Genomic DNA, 27,837 nt, shown 5'->3' on the forward strand with positions numbered 1-27,837 from the left:
CCAGCACTCCTTGCCCCATCTTAATTGCCCAAAGGGTATTTAAGAGCCAACCACATTAGAACATAGAAGAATACAGCGCAGTACAGGCCCTTCGGCCCTCGATGTTGCGCCGATCCAAGCCCACCTAACCTACACTAGCCCACTATCCTCCATATGCCTATCCAATGCCCGCTTAAATGCCCATATTGAGGGAGAGTCCACCACTGCTACTGGCAGGGCATTCCATGAACTCACGACTCGCTGTTGTGGGTCTGGAGTTACATGCAGGCCAGACCAAGTGAGGGTGGTAGTTTCTTTCCCTAAAAGACATTAATAAACCAAATGGGTTTTCTGACAAGCAACACTGCGTTCGTGGTCATCATTAGTCTTTTATTCCAGGTTTTTTTTTATTGAATTCAAATATCACATCTGCCTTGGCAGGATGCAAACAGTGGATTCAAAAATATTATTTGAGTCTCAGGTTTAACAGTCTGGTGATAATACCATGAGGCTGTTGCTTCCCCTTGGGAGACTCACTGGCATATAATTTCTTGGATGTTCCCTGTTGTCGACCTCAAATAAAGAAACAACATTGGCTCTTCTCTAAAGGATACTAAGATCTCTGTCAAGGCTTCAGCAATCTCCTCCCTTGCCTCCATGGGTTCTTTACTACCTTTAATGATTTTCAAGACTCCCAACACCACCTTTTTTTTATATCAACAGGCATTAGAATATCAAACCCTCCCTCTCTCTCTTTTCTCTTCTCCTCCCCTCCCCACCCCCCCACCCCCCCACCCCGGCATCATCCAAGTCCTACTCCTCAGTAAATGCCAATGAGAAGTACTCATTTAAGGACTGTACCCACTTTGTCTGGCTTCACACAAATTCCCTCCTTTGTCCTTGAGTAGACCTACACTTTTTCTAGTTACCCTCTTGTTCCTAATGTACATATAAAATATCTTGGGATTCTCCTTAATCCTACATGCCAAGGTCATTTCATGTAGCCCTCCTAATTTTTTTTTTTTAAAGTTCTTTTCTGCTTCCTTTATATTCAGTCATACTGCACAGAAACAGACCCTTCATTCCAAACAATCCACACTGACCATGATCCAAACTTAATTAGTCCCACCTGCCTGCGCTTGGCCAGTATCCCTGGAAACCTTTTTCTATTTGTGAAATAATCTAAACACCTTTTAAACATTGTAACTGTATCCATAAGCTGTAGAAGTAGAAATTAGGCCATTCAGCCCATTGAGTCTGCTCTGCCATTCAATCATGGCTGATGCCCATACCCACCACTTCCTGTGGAAATTCATTCCACAAACGAACCAATCTGTTTTTTTTTAAATTGCCCCCATGTCTTTTTTTTAATCCTTATCCTCTCACCTTCTCTCGTTCCCCCTAAGTCCTGAAATCGCTGATCCTGGTGAAAAGATACCTGCCATACCTTGATGATTTTATAGACCTCTACAAGATCACTCCTCAATCTCCTATGCTTCAGTGAAAAAGGTCCCCGCCTATCCGGTTTCTTCTTACAACTCAAACCTTCCATTCCTGGCAACATCCTGGTAAATCTCTTTTGAACCTCACTGACTTAATAATATCCTTCCTTTTACTAGGCGACCATAACTGGACGCAGTACTCCAGAAGATGCCTCGCCTGTGTCTTGTACAACCTCAATGTTCCAACTCCTATTCTTGAACCTCTGAGCAGTGAAGGCAAGCATGCTAAATGCCTTCTTAACCATCTTATTTGTATGTGGTGCAAACTTCAAAGAATTATGTACCTGAACCCGATAGGTGTCTCTGTTATGTAATACTACCCAAGGTCCTACTTTTAATTGTACAAGTCCTGTCATTATTTGTTTTTACCAAAATGCAGTACCTGACATTTATCCAAATGAAACTATTTGTTACTCTTCAGCCCATTGATCCAATTGATAAAGATGTCTTTTGTAATCTTCGATAACCATCTTCACTGACCACTTTACCACCAACTTTGATGTCATCTGCATACTTGGTAACCATGCCTTCTATATTCTCGTCTAAATTATTTCTATAAAAGTGGACCTAGCACCTGTACAGTGATCCCTGTAGAACACTGGTTACAGGCCTCTAGTCTTAAAAAAAACTTCCACAATCACTCGGTCTCCTGCCTTTAAGCTAATTTTGTCTCCAATTGACAAGCTCACCCTGAATCCCAGGTGATCTAACTTCCTAATTAGGTCACCATGCGGAACCTTGTCAAAGACTTTACTAAAATCCAAGTAGACTATATCTACTGCTCTGTGCACATCAATCTTTCTTATTTCCTCAAAAAAACTCAATCAAGTTTGAGACACTGTTTTCCTCTCTCAAAAGCAGGCTTGCTATCCCAAATCATTCCTTGCCTCTCCCAATGCTTATAAATCCTATCTTTTTGAATCACTTCCGTCAACTTAGCCACCATCAAAGTCTCACACAGTCTATAGTTCCCAGGCTTCTCCTCACATCCCAATTAAACAAAGGCACAGCATTAGCCACTGTCTAGTCATTTGGCACCTCATCTGTAATTAAAGATGATACAAATATTTCTGCAAGAGGCCCCTCAGTTTCCTCCATAATTTCCCACAACGTCCTGGGATACTAGATCAGGTCCTGGAGATTTATCCACCTTTTACATTTTATAAGACTTCCAGCACTTCCTTTTCTGTAATGTTAACTGTTTTCAAAACATCAATATTTATATCCCTGAGTTCTCTAGCTTCCACTTTCTCCATGTAAAAACTGACATCAAATATACATTTAATATCCCTCCCATCTCCTGAGGTTCAACGCAAAGATGACTGCTTTGGTCTTCAACGGGTCCTGTTCTCTCTCTAGTTCTCTCTTGCTTTTAATGTTTTTTAGAATTTATTTGAAAGCTTCCCATTTATCAGACATCCCTTTACCTGCAAACAGTCTAATCCAATCAATTTTTGAAAGTTCTTGTCTCATACCATTAAAATTTGCATTACTTCAATTTTTATGGAAGGCTACTATCACGAAAGTCACTTGCCCTGTGTTATTCGCCAAGGGAAGGTCGAGTTTTGCACCTTCTATAGCAGAAACATTTACATATCGATAAAGAAAATTTTCTTTATCGCATTTAACAAATTCTTCATCATGCAAACCTTTAACACTCTGGTCGTCCCAGTCAATGTTTGGAAAATTAAACTCAGCTCCATTAAAACCTTATTGCCCCTGCCTAATATGAGATCTCTCTACATATTTGTTCCTCAATTTTCCTCTGACTATTGGGTGGTCTACACTATAATTCCATCAAGGTGACCATTCCTTTTTTATTGTTAATTTCAACCCATATATTTTTATTGGATGATTTTTTGTTTAGAAATATCTTCTCTGGTTCCAGTAATGTTTTTTCCTTAATCAGTAATGCCATTCCCCCTCGTCTTTTTGCTCCTCTTTTTCTTTCTTATAACATTTGAAACCACAACATTGAGCTGCCAATCCTGTCCATCCTTTAGCCAAGTTTCTTTAATAGCTATGATATCCTAATCCTGTGTTCCCAAACATGCCCTGAGTTTATCAGCCTTACCTGTGAGCCCCTTGCATTGAAATAAGTGCAATTTAATTCTTAAGAGTTATTTGTTCTCTTCCCCTCATGAGTCTTGTTTGATTTGTCTCCTGAACCTTACACATGCTTCCCTTTTCTTTTCAAATTAACTTTTAACGTGTCTCATCGGTTCCTGAATCTTGCCATTCTTGCCTTTCAAACTCTCATATATCTGATAGTGGTCTTGAATGACAGTCTTAACCTTACCCCTATCCATAAGTAACTTGAAACTTATGAAATTATGATCACTGTTCCCAAAATGCTTCCTCAGTGAAACTTTGATCACCTGGTCAGGCTCATTCCCCAATACAAGGTTTAATACAGCCTATTCCCTAGTTGGACTACCTACATTTTGTTTCAAGAATACCTCCTGGATGCACCAAACAAATTCTGCCCTATCTAAGCCCTTGGCACTAAGGGAGTTCCAGTGAATTTGGAGAAATTAAAATCACACACTAACACAACCCTGTTGTTTTCACACCTTTCCACGAGCTGCTTCTACATCTGTTCCTGCAATTCCTGTTGGCTATTGGGTGGCCAAAATATAACCCAATTATCGTCATTATACTTTTTTATTCCTAAATTCTATCTAAATTTCCTTGCTAGATGTGTCCTCCAAGATGTCCTCTTTTAGTACAGCTGTGACATTCTCCTTAATCAGTAATACAACTCCTTCACCCCTTTTCTGTCAAGCCTGAAATATCTAAATCCTGGAACATTTAATTGCCACTCCAGGCTTTCTCTCCACAAAGTTTCTGTAATAGCTACCACATTGTACACGCATACAATGATGCAAGCTATAAGCTCACCTGCCTTGTCTGTTAGTCATTGCATTAAAATAAATACACTTCAGACTGCTAGTCCTGCTGTGTTAATTAGCCTTGTCATGGTTGTTCTTCCTACAAAACTGACTTAATTTTGCCCCTCTTTTTTTCTTTAAATACTCCACATGCTGAGCTGCTCTGGTTCCCACCGTCCTCACCCCACCATGCTGGTTTAAACTGTCCTGAGTGGTTCAGGTTGTAAGTTTGCTTACTGAGCTGCAGGGTTTGTTTTCCGACGTTTCGTCACCATGCTAGGTAACGACATCAGTGAGCCTCCGGTGAAGCGCTGGTGTTCTGTCCTGCTTTCTATTTGTGTCTTGATCGGTTAAGGAAATGATATAATTTCCGGTTCTTTTTCTCAGAGGTTGGGAAATGGGATCCAAATCAATGTGTTTATTGATGGAGTTCCGGTTTGAATGCCAGGCCTATAGGAATTCCCATGCGTGTCTCTGTTGAGCCTGCCCTAGGATGGATGTGTTGTCCTAGTCAAAGTGGTGTCCTCCTTCATCTGTGTGTGAGGATACTCTTGATAGCAAGTCATATCTTTTGGTGACTAGTTGGTGTTGGTGTATCCTGGTGGCTAGTTTTCTGCCCGATGTAGTGTTTATTACAGTCCTTGCAGGGTATTTTGTAAATGACATTGATTTTGCTGGTTGTTGGTATAAGGTCCTCTAGGTTCATCAGTTGCTCTTTCAGTGTATTGGTAGGTTTGTGGTTTATCATGATGCCGAGAGGTCGGAATAGTCTGGTAGTCATCTCCAAGATGTATTTTGATGTTCCTGAAAGACAACAGACTCCCAGAAGAAACCCAGCAGGCCATCAGACAGACAGTTGCATCAACACTAAGCAGGAAAAAGGAAGGGAGCACCCTCAACACACAGGAAAGTCAAGTCCTGCAAGGGCTGAAAACATTGCAGACAAAGGGCGCATGACTGTCATCCTGAACAGAACACAGTACATTGAAAAGGCAAACTCATTGCTCGCAGATGCCAACACTTACCAAGAGATGGCGATAAACCTGACTCCACAGCCAGAAAACCGTGCCACAGCTTTATTGAAGAAGTTTCATAAATCAGGCAAAATTAACAAGAAAGATCTCCAAAAAACGAAACCTGATGGATCCAACACACTTCGATTCTACAGATTACCTAAGGTACATAAACCAGAGGCACCCCTTAGACCTAAAGTCTCACTCCCAGCCACAGTGATCTACAGACTAGCAAAGGAATGCCACCGAAAACTAAAATACCTAGTAGAAGACTCATGCTACTCCATCCACACCTCTCAAGAATTCCTGAACATCATCAAAGACATCGAGATAGAGAATGAAGTAATGGTCTCCTTTGATGTAACAGCCCTATTCACATCAATTAACACCAGCCTGGCCAAAGAAACACTGGCTGCACTACTAGACGAACCAAGGACACGAAGACGAGACAGCACCAACATCATCGGCAAGGACAACATCCTCAATCTGTGACTCACTACCCAATTCACCTTCAATAACAAAACCTACAAAGAAATCAACGGAACACCTTTGGGATCACCAATATCAGACTTCTTATGGGCAGTAATGCGGAGACTAGAGAGAAAAACAGCCCTCCCCACGATCTACCCCAACCTTTGGGTCCACCAATTTGTCATTACAAAATGGAACAAATTAGAGGAAACCTACAACATCATTAATAACGTCCTTACTGGTATAATGTTCACGAAAGAGGAAGAGAACAACAACAGACTCCCCTTCCTAGATGTCACAGTAGAACGAAAAGCCAATGGAGAGCTGCAGACCAGCGTCTACAGGAAACAACATGCACAGACCAGATACTCAACTACAAAAGAAATCATCCCAACACCCACAAATGGAGCTGTATCAGAACATTATTTAAAAGTGCCACAACACACTGCAGCACCAGGAATTAACAAATGGCAGAAGAAAAATATTAATACAGCAAATTCAAGAACAATGGGTATCTAATAAATACAATCTCTGATTCTTAAACTACAAACCCAAACAAGCAGTCACAACATGCCCAGAAACTCTCGCCACACTATCAGACACATCTTGGAGTTGACTACCAGACTACCCTGACCCGTTGGCATCATGGTAGCCCACAAACCTACCAACATACTGAAACAGCAACTGATGAACCGAAAGGACCCCATACCAACAACCAGCAAAATGAATGCCATTTACAAAATATCCTGCAAGGACTGTAACAAACACTACCTCGGACAGTCAGGCAGAAATCTAGCCACCAGGATACACTAATACCAACTAGCCACCAAAAGATATGACTCGCTACCACTAGTATCCTCACAGATGAAGAGAGATACCACTTTGACTGGGACAACACATCCACCCTAGGACAGGCTAAACAGAGACACATGCGAATTCCTAGAGACCTGGCTTTCAAACCAGAACTCCATCAATAAACACATCGATTTGGACCCTATTTACCAATCTCTGAGAAAAAGAACCAGAAATCATGTCACCCACTTTAAGAGACCAAGACCCACAAATCGAAAGCGGGACAGAACACCAGCACTTCACCGCAGGCTCACTGCTGATGCTACCTAGCATGGTGACGAAATGTTTGAAAACAAACCTTGCAGCTCAGCGAGCAAACTTACAACCTGAACCTCAACCTGAGCTACAAATCTTCTCAAAAAATTGCAATCTCCTGACTGGCATTAACAAATCTCTTTGCAAGGATATTGGTAACCCTCTAGTTTAAATGCAACCCATTCTTCTTGTACTGACCCCATCTGCCCTGAAAGTGTTCCCAATGATTCATATATCTGAATCCCTCCCTTGTACACCAGCTCTTCAGCCATGCATTCAGCAATATCTTCCTATTTCTGGTCTCGCTGGTATGTGGCACAGGGAATAACCCCAGATTACAACCCTACAAGTCCTGCTTTTCAGCTTCCGATCGAACTCCTCATTTATTTTTGCAGGACCTCCTGTCTCTTGCTGCCTATGTCATTAGTACTATTAGACAGAATGTTGCTATGAAACAAGGACACCCGATGGAATTCTTGCCAAAATTTGTATTTACAATCTTGGATCTACCTTTGCACGTGGACAACGTTGGATGTTTTGACAGTGAAAATATTTGACTTTATCTTAGAGTAACTACAAATCAACTGTTGATGTGCTGCTGTAATGAATATACTAACTTGACTGCAACATTTTGCATGTCACTGTTGGTATGGACAATAATAAGCCAGCCAGGTACGCATTTTAATTAAGTCTGTTTTATACACTTAGCAGCCAGTTGAAGAAAAAAGTATCCTCAATTCACAATCTCTTTGGTTTCAATTTCTGAATTCATCCATTGTGAAGCAAGGTTCTCTCGTATACATGGACCTTTAAAATGTTTAGGAAATCTTACTGAAAATGTTTTTTATATTTGCAACGGCTGCCTCATTTTTAAGGTCCACAATGGAAACTTTTTCAATTGATAATGTAGGTTCAGTAGCTGAAAAATCAGTTGCAAATGTGTATTTTTTTTCTTGAAGCTATGTATCATGTTTTTTTTTAAATTGAGGTTTCCACATGCCTGACTTTATTTTCTTGTCAGAGTCCAATGTGAATGATTGCAGGGTGTAGTCTTAAATTTAAGAATTGGAATGGTTTCTTTCTTGTGGAAGGCTTCTCTAACAGGCCGAGAACGATTTTCATTCAGTCTTTTGTTACAGACGTGATTCCTGAAAATGCTTTGGAAGAAATAACAAAAAGCATGGATATGAATGCAGTTCTAGCAGAGATTTTCCATCATGATGCAGAGGGAGTACAAATCAGGTATTGTAAGCATTAATTAGATCTCACCAGAAAGCATTGGCTAATAACATGTTTTCAAAATGCAGTCATAGAACATAGAAGAATACAGCGCAGTACAGGCCCTTCGGCCCTCGATGTTGCGCCGATCCAAGCCCACCTAACCTACACTAGCCCACTATCCTTCATATGCCTATCCAATGCCTGCTTAAATGCCCATAATGAGGGAGAGTCCACCACTGCTACTGGCAGGGCATTCCATGAACTCACGACTCGCTGAGTAAAGAACCTACCCCTAACATCTGTCCTATACCTACCCCCCCTTTAATTTAAAGCTATGCCCCCTTGTAATAGCTGACTCCATACGTGGAAAAAGATTCTCACTGTCGACCCTATCTAAACCCCCTAATCATCTTGTACACCTCTATCAAGTCACCCCTAAACCTTCTTTTCTTCAATGAAAACAACCCCAAGTGCCTCAGCCTTTCCTCATACGATCTTTCTACCATACCAGGCAACATCCTGGTAAACCTCCTCTGCACCCGTTCCAGTGCCTCCACATCCTTCCTATAGTATGGCGACCAAAACTGCACACAATACTCCAGATGCAGCTGCACCAGAGTCTTATACAACTGCAACATGACCTCAGTACTCCGGAACTCAATTCCTCTACCAATAAAAGCCAGTACGCCATATGCCTTCTTCACCGCACTATTTACCTGGGTGGCAACTTTCAAAGATCTGTGTACATGGACACCAAGATCCCTCTGCTCATCCACACTACCAAGTATCCGTCCATTAGCCCAGTACCCCATCTTTTTATTACTCTTACCAAAGTGAATCACCTCACACTTAGCTACATTGAACTCCATTTGCCACCTTTCTGCCCAGTTCTGCAGCTTATCTATATCCCGCTGTAACCTGCCACATCCTTCCTCACTGTCTACAACTCCTCCGACTTTCGTATCCTCCGCAAACTTGCTCACCCAACCTTCTAACCCCTCCTCCAGGTCATTTATAAAAATGACAAACAGCAATGGTCCCAAAACAGATCCTTGCGGAACACCGCTAGTGACGGCACTCCAAGATGAACCTTTGCCATCAACTACTACCCTCTGTCTTCTTCCAGCCAGCCAACTCCTTATCCAAACCACCAACTCACCCTCAATGCCATACCTCCGTATTTTTTGCAGTAGTCAACCATGGGGAACCTTATCAAACGCCTTACTAAAATCCATATACACCACATCTACCGCTTTCCCCTCGTCCACCTATGCTGTTCCACTTTAATTGCTGGGTCAAAATTCTGGAACTTTTTTTTTCATTGCAGCACTGTGGGTGTCTTTTCACCACCAAATGGACTTCAGTTCATGAGGTGGCTTACAATCACTCCCTCAAGCCAGTTAGGGTTTGGCAGGCAATGCAACTGAGAATGAACTTGAGGCTATTTACAGATGTGAACCATTTTTTGTCTGATATCTAACATGGTTAATTTACAGTGTTATTTCTGATACAGTTTGAGTTATGGTCAATCATATGTCAAGCTGTTTATTTACTACTTCAAATAAAGCATCCTTTTTTCCTTACAGATTCTCCCAGTTTCCTGCACTGGAGTTAGATAAGTTTTTAGAGGATGTGAGGTAAGAATTCCACACTGGGGCTGGTAAATATCATTCCTCCTTGATTCTTGTGTCTATTAGATTAAGGAGCAGAAGTAAGCCATTTCAATCTATTGAGTCTACTTTGGCATTCAATGAGATCATGGATAATCTTTTAATCCCCAAATTCAATTTCCTGCCTTTTCCCCATAACTCTTAAAAGCAGATCTATCTCAGCCTTGAATATACTTAATGACCCAGTCGTAACAGCTTTGTGCGGTGAAGAATTCTCCAGATTTGTAACCCTATGAAAGAAGAAATTCCTCCATGTATCTGAAATTTGTGACCTTTTACTCTGGTCCTATGCTTTTCCACTAGGGGGGAGAAAAAAGTTCCATATCTATACTGTCAAGTCCTCTAACAATCTTGTATGTTTAAATAAGATCACCCCTCGTCGTCCTCCTCCTCCTCCTCTTCCAACAAGTATACTACTCAATCTACTCAATCTTTCCTCATAAGACAGTCCCTCCATACTTGGTATCAGCTTAGTAATTCTGGTTTTATCTCTCTTTTGAGATAATGTGTAGATCAGCACCAGTTATTTTTCTAAACGTTTAGGGTTTGTTTTCTATATATGCTATTCTATACTCGTGATTGTCCATCTTTAATTTGAAGGAATGGTATTTATCCTTTGACTGCATTTGGAATGCCCATGCCTCAGCAGCCACAGCAAGAGACTGTGACATCACCCATTATCCCACCATCTGTGAAAACCCCAACACCAGAACCTGCAGAGCTGGAGACAAGAAAGGTAAAGTTTTACAGTCAATGTTATTTCTCTGCTCATCCACTTATCTTATAACTTGTAATTGTTTATCCAGTGATTAAAATGTTCACACAGAATCTGGTTTTCTGAGAAGCGGCAGTAGGCTGTTTTGAGTCACTGTATAGCCCCTGTAATGAAGGTTTTCTTATGGAAGTACCAGACTAGGAATTCAAGGCTATTAAACCATTAATAATGAATAACACAGTGAATACAGTTAGTAGCTTTGTCAAAATAAATTGGGCTAATGTAATCTCCACTATACATAGTATACATAGAATCCTGTCACCTGCTCCATTGTATTGTATGGTTACAAGTATTACAATCTCAGTGCACTGGTGAAGGAGAGCTGTGATAGCCCAATTTGTTTTTACCTGAGTTTTTCAAAGGCTGTAGGGATTTGGTGTCCTACAAGCAGTGCTTTCTTTGTATTTGGTATGTTGCCCAGCCACAGAAGTAGAATGGGTTAGAACCTTGCAGCCCCAGTGAGCCAGCATGACTGATTTATTTATGCACTTATAGTTTAAGTTACAAGTTATTTTAAATGAAGGATTGACTGATTTTTTTTTTCCTTATTGTGTGTCTTGACAGGTTGTTCAGATGCACTGCAATATTGAGCCAGTTGATGAAGGAGCCAAGCATCATGTAAGTTCTTTGCTTTCCATTAAAGCAATGCCGATTAGTTTCTTGTGCATGTTTGTTCTCCACTGTTTGAGCTGTTTTCCCCATATTCAAACTGTGAATGCTAATGTTTGTGTTGAATGAATGTATGCTTGTGAGAGAGTTCAGCATGTAAAAAATAGTTCAGTTATTTGAAAACATTCATAGTAAATACTTTTTTAAAAACTTTATTGTGTTTGTATATGTTATCTGCTACAGATCAATTAAGTAATATTTTATTCACATTTTTCTATATGACAACATAAATAAAACTTGCAGTATTTCTGTTCCTCATTAACCCATTACACAGAAGAAATGAAGTTGGAGGAATGAATTTGTGGCTCAAAGACCAGTGGGAGAAGTGGGTACACTGGCACTATTACTGGGAAAGTGGGATTTACTCTATGCAGGGCAGGTATTTTGGTCATAACTAGTGAATTAAAGAGGGTTTTAAACTAATTGGTGGGAACAAGGGATCAAATTTGGCAAGATGTGGTAGATGAAGAGTTTCTACGTGGCACAAAAAGTTAGTAAGATGTTAAATGAAAAACCATTCATGCCAGGAAGGGATGGAGAATACAATACCAAGAGTGAATTGATAGATGGATGAGAAATTACAAAAACAATAAAAAGCAAAACTAAAAGTTCTATATATTAATGCATGCAACAATTGGAACATAACACATGATTTGATAAAACAATTTGTAACATATAATTCAAATTGGTAGCCATTACAGAGACAGGGCTAAAAGGTGAAGTAGGTTGGAACCTGAATAGGAGAAAGTGAGGACTGCAGATGCTGGAGATCAGAGTTGAGAGTGTGGTGCTGGAAAAGCACAGCTGGCCAGGCAGCTCCTTGGATGCTGTCTAACCTGCTGTGCTTTTCCAGCACCACAATCTTGACACTGAACCTGAATAGTCAAGGATCTCAAAATCCAAGAGAATGTGAAGGCCAGCTCCCTTAATTAATGAAGAAATGAGCACTATGGAGAGGGGTGATTTTAAGTTCAGGAAACCAGGAGCTAGAAGGCAAGAAGTTACTTTACTAATAATCACACAATGTAATAAAGTATAAAGAAACAAATAATGAGAGCTTATCCTGCTGTTTTATCAATTTATATATATGATGTATATGCAGAAGTACCCGATAAGTTCATTGTATGTTTTCAGGTGTATTCCTTAACATAGTACATTTTGGAATTAACCAGAGAGCAGGATATTTTGGTTTGTAAAATGAGATAAGATTGGTCAATGACCTCATAGTGAAGGCACTCTTTGTTAGCATCGATGCTAATATGGAACTTTACATCGTTTGAGGGAGAGATTAATGGTTCCAAAACTAGTATTTTGACTGCCCTCATTCTGCACTGGCACCTTAATGATTCTCTGGCTTGGATGAAGGGTTGCAATTTTTGCTGATGGTACAACGATAGTTCATAAGTACAACTGAAAGAATTGAGGATGCTGTAAATTAGAAACAAAAAGAGAAGTTGATGGGAAAGCTCAGCAGGTCTGGCAGCATCTGTGCAGAGAAATCAAAGTTAACAATTTGGGTCCTGTGACCCTTCCTCAGAACATGTTTCATAGTTCTGAGGAAGGGTCACTGGACCCAAAAATTTTGATTTCTTTTCACAGATGCTGCCAGACCTGCTGAAATTTTTCAGTTCATAATGTAAGTTGTGCAGAAAACATTAGTAGGCTACGAAAGGACACAGGTTAAGTGAATGGGAAGAGACCTGGCATGTAGTGTATTGTGGGAAAAGTGAAATTGTCCATTTTGGCAGGAAGAATAAGAAAAATTATGGAAATGGTAAAGGTTGCAGACCTCAGTTGCTAAGGAATTAATTCACAAATGACAGTGAGCAGACACAAAGTCTGTCATTCGGAAAGCTAATAGCATACTTTGTAGTCAATCCACCTGATAAGACATAACAAGGGATATTACATTTCAGTGATATAGGGCATTGGTGAGACCTTTCCAAGAATACTGCAGAGAATTGGTCGCCTTAAGTAAAGCATTGGAGTCAGCTCAGAGAAGCTTGACTCGACTCCTATGAGAATGGTCAGGCTACCTATATCCAACATGCCCTGTTGGGTTTGCAGCTGCTGGAAGATTTTTTTGCATGTCTAACAATGGCTTCCACATGCGGAAACTGCTGCTGCACATGGAGCTCTGAGATTTGCATTGTAGAAAACAAAATTAGGGCAAATGTTGTTTGTTTTTGCTGGAGCTTAGGGTAAGAAGTAACTTTTGATTGAAAATTCAAGATTCTCTGAAGGGTTTTAATTGGGTGATGTCATAGAGATGTACAGCATGGAAACAGACCCTTCGGTCCAACCTGTCCATGCCGACCAGATATCACAACCCAATCTAGTCCCAGCCAGCACCCGGTCCATATCCCTCCAAACCCTTCCTATTCATCTACCCATCCAAATGCCTCTTAAATGTTGCAATTGTACCAGCCTCCACCACATCCTCTGGCAGCTCATTCCATACACGTACCACCCTCTGCGTGAAAATATTGCTCCTTAGGTCTCTTTTATATCTTTCCCCTCTCCCCTCTCACCCTAAACCTATGCCCTCTAGTTCTGGACCCCCCCCCCCCTAGGGAAAAGACTTTGCCTATTCACCCTATCCATGCCCCTCATAATTTTGTCAGCCTCTAACGCTCCAGGGAAAACCGCCTCCGCCTGTTCAGCTTCTCCCTGTAGCTCAAATCCTCCAACCCTGGCAACATTCTTGTAAATCTTTTCTAAACCCTTTCAAGTTTCACAACATCTTTCCAATAGGAAGGAGACCAGAATTGCACACAATGTTCCAACAGTGGCCTAATCAATGTCCTGTACAGCCGCAACATGACCACCCAACTCCTGTACTCAATACTCTGCCCAATAAAGGAAAGCATACCAAACGCTGCCTTCACTATCCTATCTACCTGCGACTCCACTTTTAAGGAGCTATGAACCTACACTCCAAGTCTCTTTGTTCAGCAACACTCCCTAGGACCTTACCATGAAGTGTATAAGTCCTGCTAAGATTTGCTTTCCCAAAATGCAGCACCTCTCATTTATCTGAATTAAACTCCATCTGCCACTTCTCAGCCCATTTGCCCATCTGGTCCAGATCCTGTTGTAATCTGAGGTAACCCTCTTCACTGTCCACTACACCTCCAATTTTGTGTGGAGGATATTTTCTCTTTGATGGAATCTGGTCACTGTTATAAAAATAAAGGGTTACTCACTCAAAGTAGGTATGAGAAGGAACATTTTCTGAGGGGAACGAGTGTTTGGAATGCGCTTCCTTGGAAGGTAGTGAAAGCAAAGTGTTTGTTTTTAAAGCAGAAGGATGGCCCATTAGCAATGCAGTGAAAGGTTGCTGGGGTGGGTGGAAATGTGGAGTAATCGAATCAGAAAGATCTTATTGAAAGCTAGAACAGGCTTGAGGGTCTGAATGGCATACTTCTGATTCACATGTTCATATGTATATTTTTGCCAAGATTATTTTGTTAAAAGTGAAGATATCCCTACAAGTTCATATTCAACTTGCAACTTTTCTTTCTAAATTTCAACCATTTTAGAAGCAGGAAGATTTGAGGCTTGTTCCCAATTTTGCTCTTGGTCTAGAATTTATCATTAAATTTATTTTCTTCAAACATTTTTTCCTAAATGTTGTTTCTGTATGATGATATAATTAAACCGAACGTCAAGTAATGTTGACAGGCTATCTGCTGGGAAAAACTGCAAATATTCCAAATATTCATTATAGAATCAGACAGGATCATTTAAATGATGATCATTACCCTCCCCAATATCTGATTTCTTTACCCCACAGAACCTGTAATCAAGATGTGCTATGAGTTACTGCAGTTTGATTCATTTGGGAGCATTTCATCTTTGTAAATCAGAGGTTGTAGATTGAAGTCTCGTGCAATGATGTGAGCATATGGTATTGGATGTCCCTGAAGATGAATTTGCATATTTGGGGTGATGTGTTAAACTGAGGCCCCATCTCGTCATTCAATTGGGCATTAATGATATTATCACATATTTGAAGAGAATGTAGTTTAATTGTTTTTTTGACTAATATTTCCTCCATTAATTAACACTGTCAGAAGCTAACTGGTCATTTTTTTCTGCTTTATTTGTGGTACTTTGCATGTCTAAATGATCACATTTGTAATATAACAAAATGTCTTGTGGCATCAAGAAGACATGGGGAGGTGCTGCACAGATACAGATGTTTCTTTACTGCTGTCCTAGATTGGTTTCGTAATTTAGCAATAATAAAGGGTTCATTTGGGGCTTTTTGTTTTTGTCAAAATTTCATCATATGGTATGCTTAATAAACTATTGAGGACATTTGACAGTCATTTACACCAATGTAAACTAATCAATTGGAAATATTTGAGGGTTTATCATGAGTTGACCATTGTTGCATAGCAGACACATCTGTGTGTGTGTGTGTGTGTGTGTGTGTGTGTGATCTGAAATGGCTAGATTGTTTTTTGTAATTTAAGCTAATTACTTATGAGGGATAAAAAATGGAGAAAACATTTATTTGTTTCTGTGATTCTTTTTTCCTTCAGTTAACTCTACTCTTGAAACTGGAAGACAAGTTAAACAGACACCTCAGCTGTGACCTGTTGCCCAGTACGTACTTTAATCTGTTGTTTTGTGCGCCTCTGAATTTCAATTATTTCCCAAAATGCATCTGATTTCTTTAATTCCACAGAAATTTAAATTAGTTTGTCAGATCAATTCAGTAGCTTATATTGATCAAAAATTAAATAGTCATAGGACAACAAGAAGGGAGATGAAATTAAAATGTGGGAGCAACTTGGCAGGTCTGGCAGCATCTGTGGAGAGAGAAAGAGTTAATGTTTCTGAAGAGTCATACTGGACATGCTGAGCTCCAAATCTGTGTTTTTATCTCTTCAATAGTTGCACTATTACAGTTTAATTTGGGTTTGGGGTTTTCGCTGAGTTTCTCCAGCACTTTTTATTTTCTTATATCAGATTTCCAGCATTCGCAGTGTTTTGCCATTATTGAACTGGAGAGCAGAGTTATTTATCAGCAAATAAATGCATTTTTCTTTTTTTAATATAACTCTGCCTTGCACCTTGGTCATTTTTTCAGAAGTCTTCTAATTCAACTTTGCACCTTTTGAGGTGGGCTGGCTGAAACCAAGTTCCAGATTGCTGGAAACATTGCTCTTTCATATCAGTGTAACTTGTTCTGACTTGTAAACTAAGACCTAGCTGCATCTCTGTAATCTGTTGTAACTGTGATGGGAGGTGTGCATTGGCAATCAAGTCCTGCAATCCCATGAGATATCCCAAAAGTGTAAATGTCCAATTCAATGACCATGATGGTTAATTTGCTTTACTCTTAAAGTTGTCTAGGGCAATTAAGAAGTTTCCTCCAGGTTTTGACAATAAACACAAGAAATTATTTATTACGAATAAATGTAGTTTTTAACAAGTGGCAAAATGGATTATTTGCTGCTATTATGCAAACTTGAACTGTATCCCATTTAAATACAAACATGCACATTTGTCAGGGCATAGACATAGACACTGGGGAAGGTGATGGCCAAGTGGTATTATTGCTGGACTATTAATCCGGAGACCCAGATAATGTTGTGGGGACCCAGGTTAGAATCCCGCCACAGCAGATGGTGGAATTTGAATTCTTTAAAAATCTGGGATTAAGGATCTAATCCTGAAACCATTGTCGATTGTCAGAAAAACACATCTGGTTCAATAGTGACCTTCAGGGAAGGAAATTTACCATCCTCACCTGGTCTGGTCTATCTGTGACTTCAGAGCCACAGCAATGTGGTTCAATCTCAGTTGCCGCCTGAGCAAGCCATTCAATTGTACCAGTCACTGCAGAGTATCAAAGAAATGAAACCAGATAGATCACCTGGAATCAGACTAGGCACCAGAAAAGACAGTGGCAGAAACAGACACGTCGACCCTACCAAATCCTCACTGACATCTGAAAGCTCGAGCCAAAATTGGGAGAGCTGTCTCACCCATTAGTCAAGTAACAGCCTGACATAGTCATACTCACAGAATTATACCTTACAGGCAATCCCCCCCCCCACACCACCACCACCACCAACCCTGGATGTATCCTGTCTTACTGGCAGGATACATCCAGCAGAGGTGGTGGCACAGTGGTATACAGTCTGGAGGGAGTTTCTCTGGGAGTCCTCCACATTGATTCTGGACCCTATGAAGTCTTATAGCTTCAGGTCAAACATGGGCAAGGAAACTACCTGCTGATTTCCACACGCTGTCCTCCCTCAGCTAATGAATAGTACTCCTCCGTATTGAACAATATTTGGAGGAAGCACTAAGGGTGGCAAAGGCACAAAGTGTAATCTGGGTGGGGTATTTCAACGTCCACCATCAAGAGTGGATTGGCAGCAGTACTACTAATCTATCTAATAGAGTCCTTAAGGATATAGCTGCGAGACTGGTTCCTTCACAACCTGCCACAAACCCAGTGAGGGGAAAAAGATACTCTACCTCATGCTGACCAATCTGCCAGCTGCAGATGCATCTATCCAAAACAGTCTCAGTAAGCGCGACCACCATACAGCCCTTGTGGAGACGAAAACTTGACTTCACATTGAGAATAACCTCCATCACGTTGTCTGGCACTGTCACTGTGCTAAATGGGAAGTCTTTGAACAGATCTAGCGACTCAAGATTGGGCACCCATGAGGTGCTCTGGGCCATCAACTCAACAGGAGCAGAACTGTACTCCAGCACAACCTGCAACCTCGTGGCCCAGCATAACCTCCACTCAACCATTACCATAAAGCTAGGGTATCAACCCTGGTTCAATGGAGAGTGCAGGAGGGCATGCCAGGAGCAGTAGTAGGCATACATGAGGATAACTTATCAACCTGGTGGAGCCACCAAACAAGACTACTTTCATGGCAAACAGCATAAGCAGCAAGTGATAGAGCTACATGATTCCACAACCAATGGATCAGATCTAAACGTGCACTCCTGTCACATCCCATCATGAATGATGGTGGATGATTAAACAACTGACTGGAGGAGGCAACTCCACAAATATCCCCATCCTCAATGATGCAAGAGCCCAGCACGTCAGTGCAAAAGATAAGGCTGAAGCTCTCGCAGCCATCTTCAGCCAGAGGTACCAAGTAGATGAACCACCTCGGCCTCCACCAGTGGTCCCCAGTGTTACAGATACCATTCTTCAGCCAATTCGATTCACTCCATGTGATATCATTAAACAGTTGGAGGCACTGGATACAGAGGAACCTCGATCATCCAGCGTTTGATAAACTGAAGTTCGGATTATCCAAACAAGATTGCAAGATCTCAATGCGTGGCATTTGCTTAACCGATCAAAATACTCCCTATCCGTGGCCTTTGGATAATCTCGCTTCCTCTGTTCTGCAAAGGCAAATGGGCCCTGACAACATTCTGGTAATAGTAATGAAGACTTGTGCTTTAGAACTTGCCACTCACCTAGCCAAGCTGTTCCAGTACAGTTACAACACTGACATTTACCTGGCAGTGTAGAAAATTGCCCAAGTATGTTAAGTGTTTTATGTACAGGACAAATTCAACCTAGCCAATTACTACTCATCAGTCTATTCTCAATCATCAGTAAAGTGATGGGAGGTGTCATAAACAGTGCTATCAAGCAGTACCTGCTCAGTGACGTCCAGTTTGGGTTCCACTAGGGCCACTCAGCTCCTGATGTCTATGTTTGAACCAAGGCTGTAATGACGAGAGCTGAATTCCAGAGGTGAGGTGAGAGTGACAGCCCTTGACATCAAAGCTGCATTCAACTGGGTGTAGTATAAAAGAGCCCTAGCAAAACTGGAATCAGTGGGTCCTCAGGGGACAAACTCTCTGCTGGTTGGAGCCATACCTGGTACATAAAAAGATGGTTATGGTTGTTGGAGGTCAGTCATCTCAGCTCCAGGACATCTCTGCAGGAGTTCCTCAGGATAGTACCGGAGGCCCAACCATCTTCAGCTGCTTCATCAATGACCTTCCCACCATCATAAGGTCAGAAATGGGATGCTTGCCAATGATTGTGCAATGATCAGCACCACTCCTCAGACATTGAAGCAGTCCATGTCTAAATGCAACAAGATCGGAACAATATCCAGGCTCAGCTGACAAGTGGCAAGTAGCATTTATACCACACGCATGCCAGACTATGACCATCACTAACAAGAGGCAATCTAACCACTGCCCCTGGACATTCGATGGTATTACCGTCACTGAGTCCCCCACTATCATCATACTGGGAATTACCATTGATGAGAAACTCAACTAGACTCCCCACATTAAACACAGTGGCTACAAGAGCAGGTCAGAGGCTTGGAATACTCCCCACATGCCTGGATGAGTGCAGCCTCAACACAAGAAGCTTGACACCATCCAGGACACAGCTGCCCACTTGATTGGAGTCATACCTGGTACATAAAAAGATGGTGATGGTTATGGTTGTTGGAGGTCCACCTCCATCCACTCCCTCCACCACCAACGCTCAGTAGCAGTAGTGAATACTATCTACAAGATGCACTGCAGAAATTCACCAAATATCCTCAGACAGCATTTGCTGTATGTTGACCCACAGTGCCATTTGGGAGGGAATTCCAGGATTTTAACCTCTAGTGACAGTGAAGGAGCAGTGATATTTCCATGTCAGGATGGGGAGTGGCTTGGAGGAGAACTTTAAGATGGTAGTATTCCCATGCATCTGCTGCCCTTGTCCTCCTAGATGGAGGTGGTCTTGGTTTTGGAAAGTGCTGTCTAAGGATATTTGGTGAATTTCTGCAGTGCATCTTGTAGATAGTACACACTACTGCTACTGAGCGTCAGTGGTGGAGGGAGTGGCTGCAGTGCCAATCAAGTGGGCAGCTTTGTCCTGGATGGTGTCAAGCTTCTTGTGTTGTTGAGGCTACACTCATCCAGGCATGTGGCGAATATTCCAAGCCTCTGACCTGCTCTTGTAGCCACTGTATTTAATGTGGTGAGTCCAGTTGAGTTTTTGATCAGTGGTAATTCCCAGGATGATAGTGGGGGATTGAATATCAAGGGGCAGTGGTTAGATTGCCTCTTGGTCGCAGTGGTTCAAGAAGACAGCACAACATCACCTTCTCAAGGGCAACTAGGAATGGGCAATAAATGCTCGCCAGTCAGTGACCCCCACATTCCACTAAAAACAATAAACTTACAGATCTGCAGGCATTATGGGCAGGAAAACAAAATGGGTGATTTCTATTAAAAGTCCAAACCACAAGAATGGAATGAGGTAATTTTTTCACTTCTGGTGAAATACTTTTGTCAACCACACAGTAATAGAAGACCATTCGTTCAGATAACCCATCTATTAGACCCAGGTTTGTTTTTGTTAGTTCACCTTTCAAAATCTTTGTGCGTTGACCTTTACTGCCAGAGAGGCAAAAAAAGAGCCTTTCAAAATCAAATGGTAAACTTTCTGCCCGTTTGGGCTTTGTCCAAAACTTGAATTTTCTAGTTTTCATTCCAAAAACTGCATGGTTTGAACAAACCCAATTTCGTTATTTAATTCCACATACTGTAATTGATCATCATCTCCTTGAAACAAACTCTGAACCACGAGGTCCATGAGGCACTGTCAACCATCTGCTGCATATTTGTATTCGAGTGCAATCTCATAGTCTGGCATGTGCCACACTCTGCTATCAAACCAGAGGACCAACACTGGTTCAGTAAAGAGTTTAGGTTGGCATGCCAGGAGACAACAGGCATAATAAAAATGAAGTACCAGCCTAATTAAGATACAACACCAAACAACCTGCATGTTGCGTAAACAGAAACCGAATACTAAATAGTACCACAATCAGTGGATTAGACCAAAGCTCTGCAGTCCTGTCACGTCCAGTTGTAATGAGTGGTGGATAATTAAACGGCTCACTTTAAAGAAGAAAATTTCACACACAACCCATCCTCAGTGATCAGTTCAAAAGTCAAGGCTGTAACATGTGCAGTTAACTGCAGAGACCATTTCTTATTTCTGAATGCCCCACCATCAATAGTTTTGGTCTTTAGCTTTGCTACATTTTTGAAGAAATGAATGTATTGAGTACATCAATGGCTCTGGGCCCTGACAACATCTCAGCAATAGTCCAAAAGGCTTCAGTTCCATAACTAGCTGTATTCCAAGCCAGCCTATTCCAGTACACCTTCAACACTGGCATAAATCCAACAATGTGGAAAATTGCCTAAGTATGTATTCACAAAAAGCAGAACAATTGCTTTGAGTCATACTGAGAACAAAGGAAGATGATTGTGGTTGTTGGACACCAGTCATCTCAATCCAAGGACATCTCTGCAGAAGTTCCTCAGGATAGGTCCTGGACCCATTTTTGAGCAGCAATTAATGACCTGTTCTCCATTACTAGATCAGAAGTGGGATGTTTACTGTATAATGTTTAGTACGATGCGCAAATCCTCATATACTGAAACAGTCTGACCATGTGCAACAAGAGTGAATGTCATTCTGGCTTGAAATGGTAAGTGACAAGTGAAATTTACACCATGCAAGTGCCAGGCTGTAACTAGCTCCAATAGGAGAATCTAACCATCTCCCCTCTGCATCTGTTGGCATTATTATTACTGAATCTCCCACAGTCAACATCCTGGAGTTTACCATTGGCACAAAATTTAACTGGACCAGACTTTTAAATACTGTGGCTACAGTAGCTAGATAAGAGCCTTGGCATTTGCAAGTAACTCACCTCCTGTTTTCCCAAACCCTGTCCAGCACTTTTACAGCAGACGTCAGGTTTGTGATAGAATGTTCACAAGTTGCCTGGATGGTTGCAGCTGTAGCAACAGTCAAGAAGGTCAGCATATTCTAGGGAAAGAACTTTGCTTGATTGACACCACATCCTTCACTTTATACATGCATTCTTTCTCCCATGGCACAGAGTGGCTGCAGCGTTCCATAGTGGCAGCATCTTCTAACAAGAGTTTGTCTGAAAAAACTTTTCAACTATATTGTTCACTAAAACTGGCCACAGATTTAGAATTTTAAACAACTGCCTTGGTTCTTTGCAAAAGGTGCCTATAACTCCATAAAGTAGAGTGAGAAGAGAACTCTTTTTTATTTTTGAAAAGTGTGTCAAATTACTTTAGATTTATCATCACTTTCTCATGTACGTTTCAAAGATTTGAAGAACCTGGCTGTCTTCACACAAGCAGTTGTCATGATCTGAGAATGAAATAAGTGGACACTCTATCTACCTCAGAAGGCAGATCTTCTGTCAGCATTTGCATGAAATATTATAAAACTGCCTGGCCTTCACCTCTGGACTCAGTATATTCTCCCTATGAATTTCTTAGCATAAATATTATCACAAAATTGAAAAGTATTAATGATATTTGCTGTGTTCAGATTGTTCCTAAATTAATCTCATTTATTCGCTTAACTTTGGAAGAACTTCTTTTCAAAAAAAAAGTTTGTTTATAATTTCACATTGTGCTGTAGGTAGCCAGGGCATTGGATCATACTTGATGGCAACAGAGTATTAATTTGCCATCAATCATGCCTTCCATATGGAGCTGGAAGTGACAAGGTTCCAAGATGGCTTGTAAGCATTTTGGTAGAATTTATTTTAAAGGGCTTGAGGATGTTTCTCTGGGGAACACTTCATGGGGCAAGAATACAATGGTGATTGGTAAATAATGTGAAAGGTTTGAGAAAATCATGTGGTGAAAAAAACTTTAATTTTAAGAAATATTTTGATAGAACACTTCATGAAACAGCTGAGCTATAAATTACTATAAGCAATTGTCCTGGTTGTCCAAGAATGATCAGTAGTATTAATACTTAATTTATGTTTACAGATGAGAGCTGTCAAGAGCTGGCAGCAGAACTTGTTCAACTGGGATTCATCAGTGAGGTAAGAAATTCAGTTTGCTTTTTGATTTTGTTTATTGCATTGATTTTCTTTTATGTTCTCTCCCTCATTGCTACATCTTTATAACTTGGGTGCGGTGACCACTCAGGTATTTATCCATGAAATCATTCTCTACATTGATACTGGACACTCATCAGTGCACTTACTTAACCATATTATGACAACTATAACTAGCTTAAAGGTATAAATTATATCTTTGAGTAATAGGAATTAAAAAGTATTAGATTAGATTCCCTAAAGTGTGGAAACAGGTCTTCCTGTTGACAACTGTCTTAAATTCTCTTCATTGTCATAACAATAATGCTTCTTGGATATGAGTAATTCTAGTTCAGAATTTGACTTGATTCACTTTTCTGAACATCCAAAATCCATTGTGTACTTCACAACTTGAGGCAGTGATGTTAAATGGAAATGTTTATGCAAATTGCGATGAAGGGGAATATTTATTAAATGGCACTTGTGTTATACACTAGCTTGCAAAAGAAACTTAATGTATTTTTCGGACTGACAGTGTATATGCTTGATCTAATTTTAAACAGCTGACCAAGGATAACAGGTTAACAGCTCTTGCTGCATCTCCATGTCAACCATGCACGTGCCAATCATGGTCAAACCAATCAGCACCCTTTTCTCATACTGTGAAAATTGACGTTCCCTTTAAGTTTTGTCAGTCCTGATGAGTGTAAGGTGAAAAAACTGTGTATCTCTTTTTAATAATGTTTGAACAACACACAAAATAAAAGTGTTAAAATGGTTTAAGATATATCTTGCATTTAAAATTCTCTATAATTTGAAGGGGTGTTTTGGAACTTCTGGAATAAGGTTTGAATATTGAATTACTGTGACATTTTGTTTTTAGGTTTGACATAATTGTTTTTTCCTATCTTTTGAACAGATTGATCAAAGCAGGTTAACCACGTTGCTCGAGGATACATTTAGCAAATTCTTCTACAGCAGGAATGGCTCCATCTCCGATGTCACTGTTTCATCATAGCTATCCCAGAGTCATTGTTTGACGCAGCTACTTCATCATCGGTCTGAGACGGGCAAAAGACGGCATCACAGGAAGCCATGCATTCTGGCTCAATTGCATGTTGTAGTATGGTGATGAGTTTCCAGCTACGATTGGTGAACATCCCACCTTTGAAAAGTTCTGTTGTCAGTATTATGTCCCATCTGTGCTTCACCCTGTGACTGTCGTATTTTCTTTAGCCGTATGACTTGCAAAGCGCTGCCACATTGGAAAAGCGCTTTTCCTTAATTGAAGTATAGGTGGGTTGGAGACAGGTGGGGTGGGAGGGGAGGGGGAAGAAGGTTGCTTAATCTGACGTGGATGCGCCACAGAAGAGCTATAAAGTGAGGGGTCTGCACAGAATGAAGTATCACTAGATACTTTTTTGTGAACTCTTTCAAAACATTGTATCGCTTTATATATGCCAGTGATGTGCATGTTTCCTCTATATGTTGTATAATCTTTGCACATTTGTTTTCCAAGAAGTGGGATGCTAGGTAAATTTTAATTACTTCCTCACAATGTTCCAGTAAACACAGTTTAAGAGGTTGCCCTGTGAGAGCCAAGTCCCACTACTTGTCAAAGTTTAAATTTTCATAAAATGCCATGGCTTTTGTGCACAAGTGTGAAAAAAAAAGTGATGGTCACAAACTTGATGGTTAACTAGTTTTTTTTAAGTGACCATTTCAGTAAACATATTCAAATTGATTAATGGAATTTCAGTGAATTTGTCTGGATTCAAGCACAAAATTGAAGCATCTAGCTGTCCTTGCTCCAATGTGTATAGAATTTCTGACCCAGAAATGAAGCTACATTGCAAATCAGTTCCAAGTCCTAGGATTCAACTGATACACCAAGGCTGCCTTTATTTTAACTGAATGCTTTATTGAAGCCTTCCTCATCCTTGCCCACTCTTTTTCATCAAGCCAAACCATGAAACAGATCTATAATCCTTACTGTGTAGCATTTTGAGTTGTGTGGCTGAGGTTATGTAGTAATGCCTTCTATTTGTTTTGATACAAGAGCACACCATTGTAATTATATTGAGAATTTGTTAGCCTTGTGTTTCTGAAAAGTCAATTGGCCAAAGGAAGTTGAGATGATTTGTGTTTCATCATCTATCCTGAGCCAAATAGTACACAGTGTCCATAACATGATATGGGCATGGTTTTTTGGTGATTTTGTGTTGAGCAGAGGGAAAGGTAAAGACTGCTTGTAAGAACCAGTTTGCCAGTAACCTTTTCTGATTATGTCTTGCATTTTCTCAGCTTAGTTATGTTTTCTTGTATATGTTGTGGAATGCTTTCAATCCATTCTGCACATAGACAATGAAATTTTGAAATGAAAAGAATTGAGACATGATACAACACAGTGAAAGGAAAAATTCATTGTGGGGTGGGGGAGCATTGGAGAATTAATTCGAGTTGCTGTAACTTTTGGGAATTGCAAAACACTGTATTTGTGGCATTGTTTAAAGCCCTGTCTGCGTTCAATGCAGCATTCATTGGAGCAAATATACTATACTGAAAAAGCAATGTGTGGCTATTTTTTTTTGTTGTTAACCCTGATTGTGTCACAAAACATTGTTTTGAACATATGTGTGGGCAAATACTCTTTGAAGTACCCGATTGGCTTTCAATTTGTGCATTGAAGAGGTTGGATCCAAAGTTGTCACTCGTTACACAGCACTGTAAAATTCTAAAGATCATTCAATGGGTATTTTGAAGCATTGCTTGCTGAGTTTTTTTTTTATGAAAAACTACTTTGTTTGAACTATTTGGTCTATAATTAATTTGCTCTTGTTTGAATGTATTTTTTTGAGTGAGGGGTCAACATTGGAACCTTCACATTCAAAACTTGACGAGAACTCGTCTTTAGTTAAAATAATCTTTTGAAAAATGCTTTTTTCCTGTGTTTTATGTTATGTTTATTGTTTCCTATTTTTACTTTAATAAAACTCTGGCAAGTAGTGTCCTAATATGTAACAAACACACAATCCGTCACCTTAACATGGCCGCCGGGGGGGGGGGTGGCAGGGTTGGTTGGTGCTGTCAGTATACCATTGGTTTAACTAAGTACACATCAGGTGAAAAGACACCCATGTCCAAGTTTGTTTCAATTTGCAGTTTCAAAACTATATCCCAGAATTGGGAAGTTGGCCTTTCCATTTCTACAGCTGCTTCAAATCTTTTGGTAACCCTTGGTTGCAGACACTTGCTGTAGTAATTTTCACAAGTCTGAAAAATTCTGCATCACTTGCCCTTTTGAGCGTGAGTCAGTTCTATTGGTATGATCTTTTACTTCAGTGGGCATTCACTGATCACTTGGAGTTTATTGTGAGATTCTGTAGTCATGCAGGTTTTAGGGAGAACGCAGAGCCTTTTTCAATACTTAGAAGTAAGTGTTTGGTATGCCTGCCTTCATTGGTCAGTGCATTGAATATAGGAGTTGGGAGGTCATGCTGCAGCTGTACAGGACATTGGTTAGACCACTTTTAGAATATTGCATTCTGTTCTGGTCTCCCTGCTATAGGAGGGATATTATGAAACACAAAGGTTCAGAAAAGATTTACAAAGATGTTGTCAGGGTTGGTGCATGTGAGTTATTGGAAGAGGCTGAATAGACTGGCGCTATTTTCCCTGGAGCGTTGGAAGCTAAGTGGTGACCTTACGGAAGTTTATAAAATCATGTGGGGCATGGATAGAGTGAATAGCCAAGGTCTTTTCCCCGGGGTTGGGGAGTCCAAATCTAAAGGGCGTAGGTTTAAGGTGAGAGGGGAAAGATATAAAAGAGACCTAATGGGCAACTTTTTCACACAGATGGTGGGGCGTGTATGGAATGAGCTGCCAGAGGAAGTGGTGGAAGCTGGTACAATTACAACATTAAAAGGCATCTGGATGGGTATATGAATCGGAAGGGTTTAGAGAGATATTGGCCAATGCTGGCAAATGGGGCTAAATTAATTTTGGATATTTGGTCGCATGGACGAGTTGAACCAAAGGGTCTGTTTCTGTGCTGTACAGCTCTATGGCTCTAAATAGTCCATTACTTGTGTTTTGTTAAAGGTTTAACACATTATTATACAAAAATTGAGCTATGCTGCTTAAGGAGCAGAGGACTGATCAAAAGGTAAAACTGACATGCAACTCAAATACGTATACAGGATATGTTACAGAAATGTGAATATTCAAGCAAGGTCAGTGAATATTACAAATAAGTTGTTTTGTGTCTGTCACGTCTTTATTTGAAGCCAATGAGACTCATTTACCACTTAGCCTCAATTAGCCATTGTAATCCTGTGTTGATGAGTGCAAAGGCGTAATTTTACAACATTGCCTTTTGTTCTATCGTTTTTCATCTTGGATCCCCTCCCCCCACACATTCCTGAGAGCTAAGTTTATGAAAATTGATTTGGATGTCAGAACAATACTTTTTTTTAAAATCAATTTCTTCTGAGTTTTGCACTTCACCCTGGCGGGCAAGGATGGAGAATCCTCCTAATTTACATTAGTCACAAGGAGGATTTCTCACTATTTTAGCGAATATATAGTTCATTACATAACTCAATTTACAATCTGGTGCGTGTTGGTC

At 40.5% G+C, this 27,837-nt stretch overlaps 1 protein-coding gene across 2 annotated transcripts in view; it reads left to right on the forward strand.

The window, feature by feature from the left end:
* nrbp1 (nuclear receptor binding protein 1) overlaps window positions 1–25,781 on the forward strand; it is a 110,648-nt gene extending 84,867 nt beyond the window's left edge. For both annotated transcript variants that reach the window (XM_043695360.2, XM_043695361.2), the window contains 7 exons: window positions 8,103–8,205; window positions 9,771–9,821; window positions 10,455–10,590; window positions 11,194–11,247; window positions 15,849–15,912; window positions 23,161–23,216; window positions 24,130–25,781. In XM_043695360.2, the coding sequence (XP_043551295.1) occupies window positions 8,103–8,205; window positions 9,771–9,821; window positions 10,455–10,590; window positions 11,194–11,247; window positions 15,849–15,912; window positions 23,161–23,216; window positions 24,130–24,228 (563 nt within the window). In that variant the 3' untranslated portion in view covers window positions 24,229–25,781. The remainder of the gene's footprint in view (window positions 1–8,102; window positions 8,206–9,770; window positions 9,822–10,454; window positions 10,591–11,193; window positions 11,248–15,848; window positions 15,913–23,160; window positions 23,217–24,129) is intronic.
* Window positions 25,782–27,837: the final 2,056 nt, after the last annotated feature.

Source organism: Chiloscyllium plagiosum, unplaced genomic scaffold, assembly GCF_037043375.1.
Source record: "Chiloscyllium plagiosum isolate Xiang-an unplaced genomic scaffold, Cpla_swu_hap1 HiC_scaffold_10, whole genome shotgun sequence".
Taxonomy (NCBI): Eukaryota; Metazoa; Chordata; class Chondrichthyes; order Orectolobiformes; family Hemiscylliidae; genus Chiloscyllium; species Chiloscyllium plagiosum.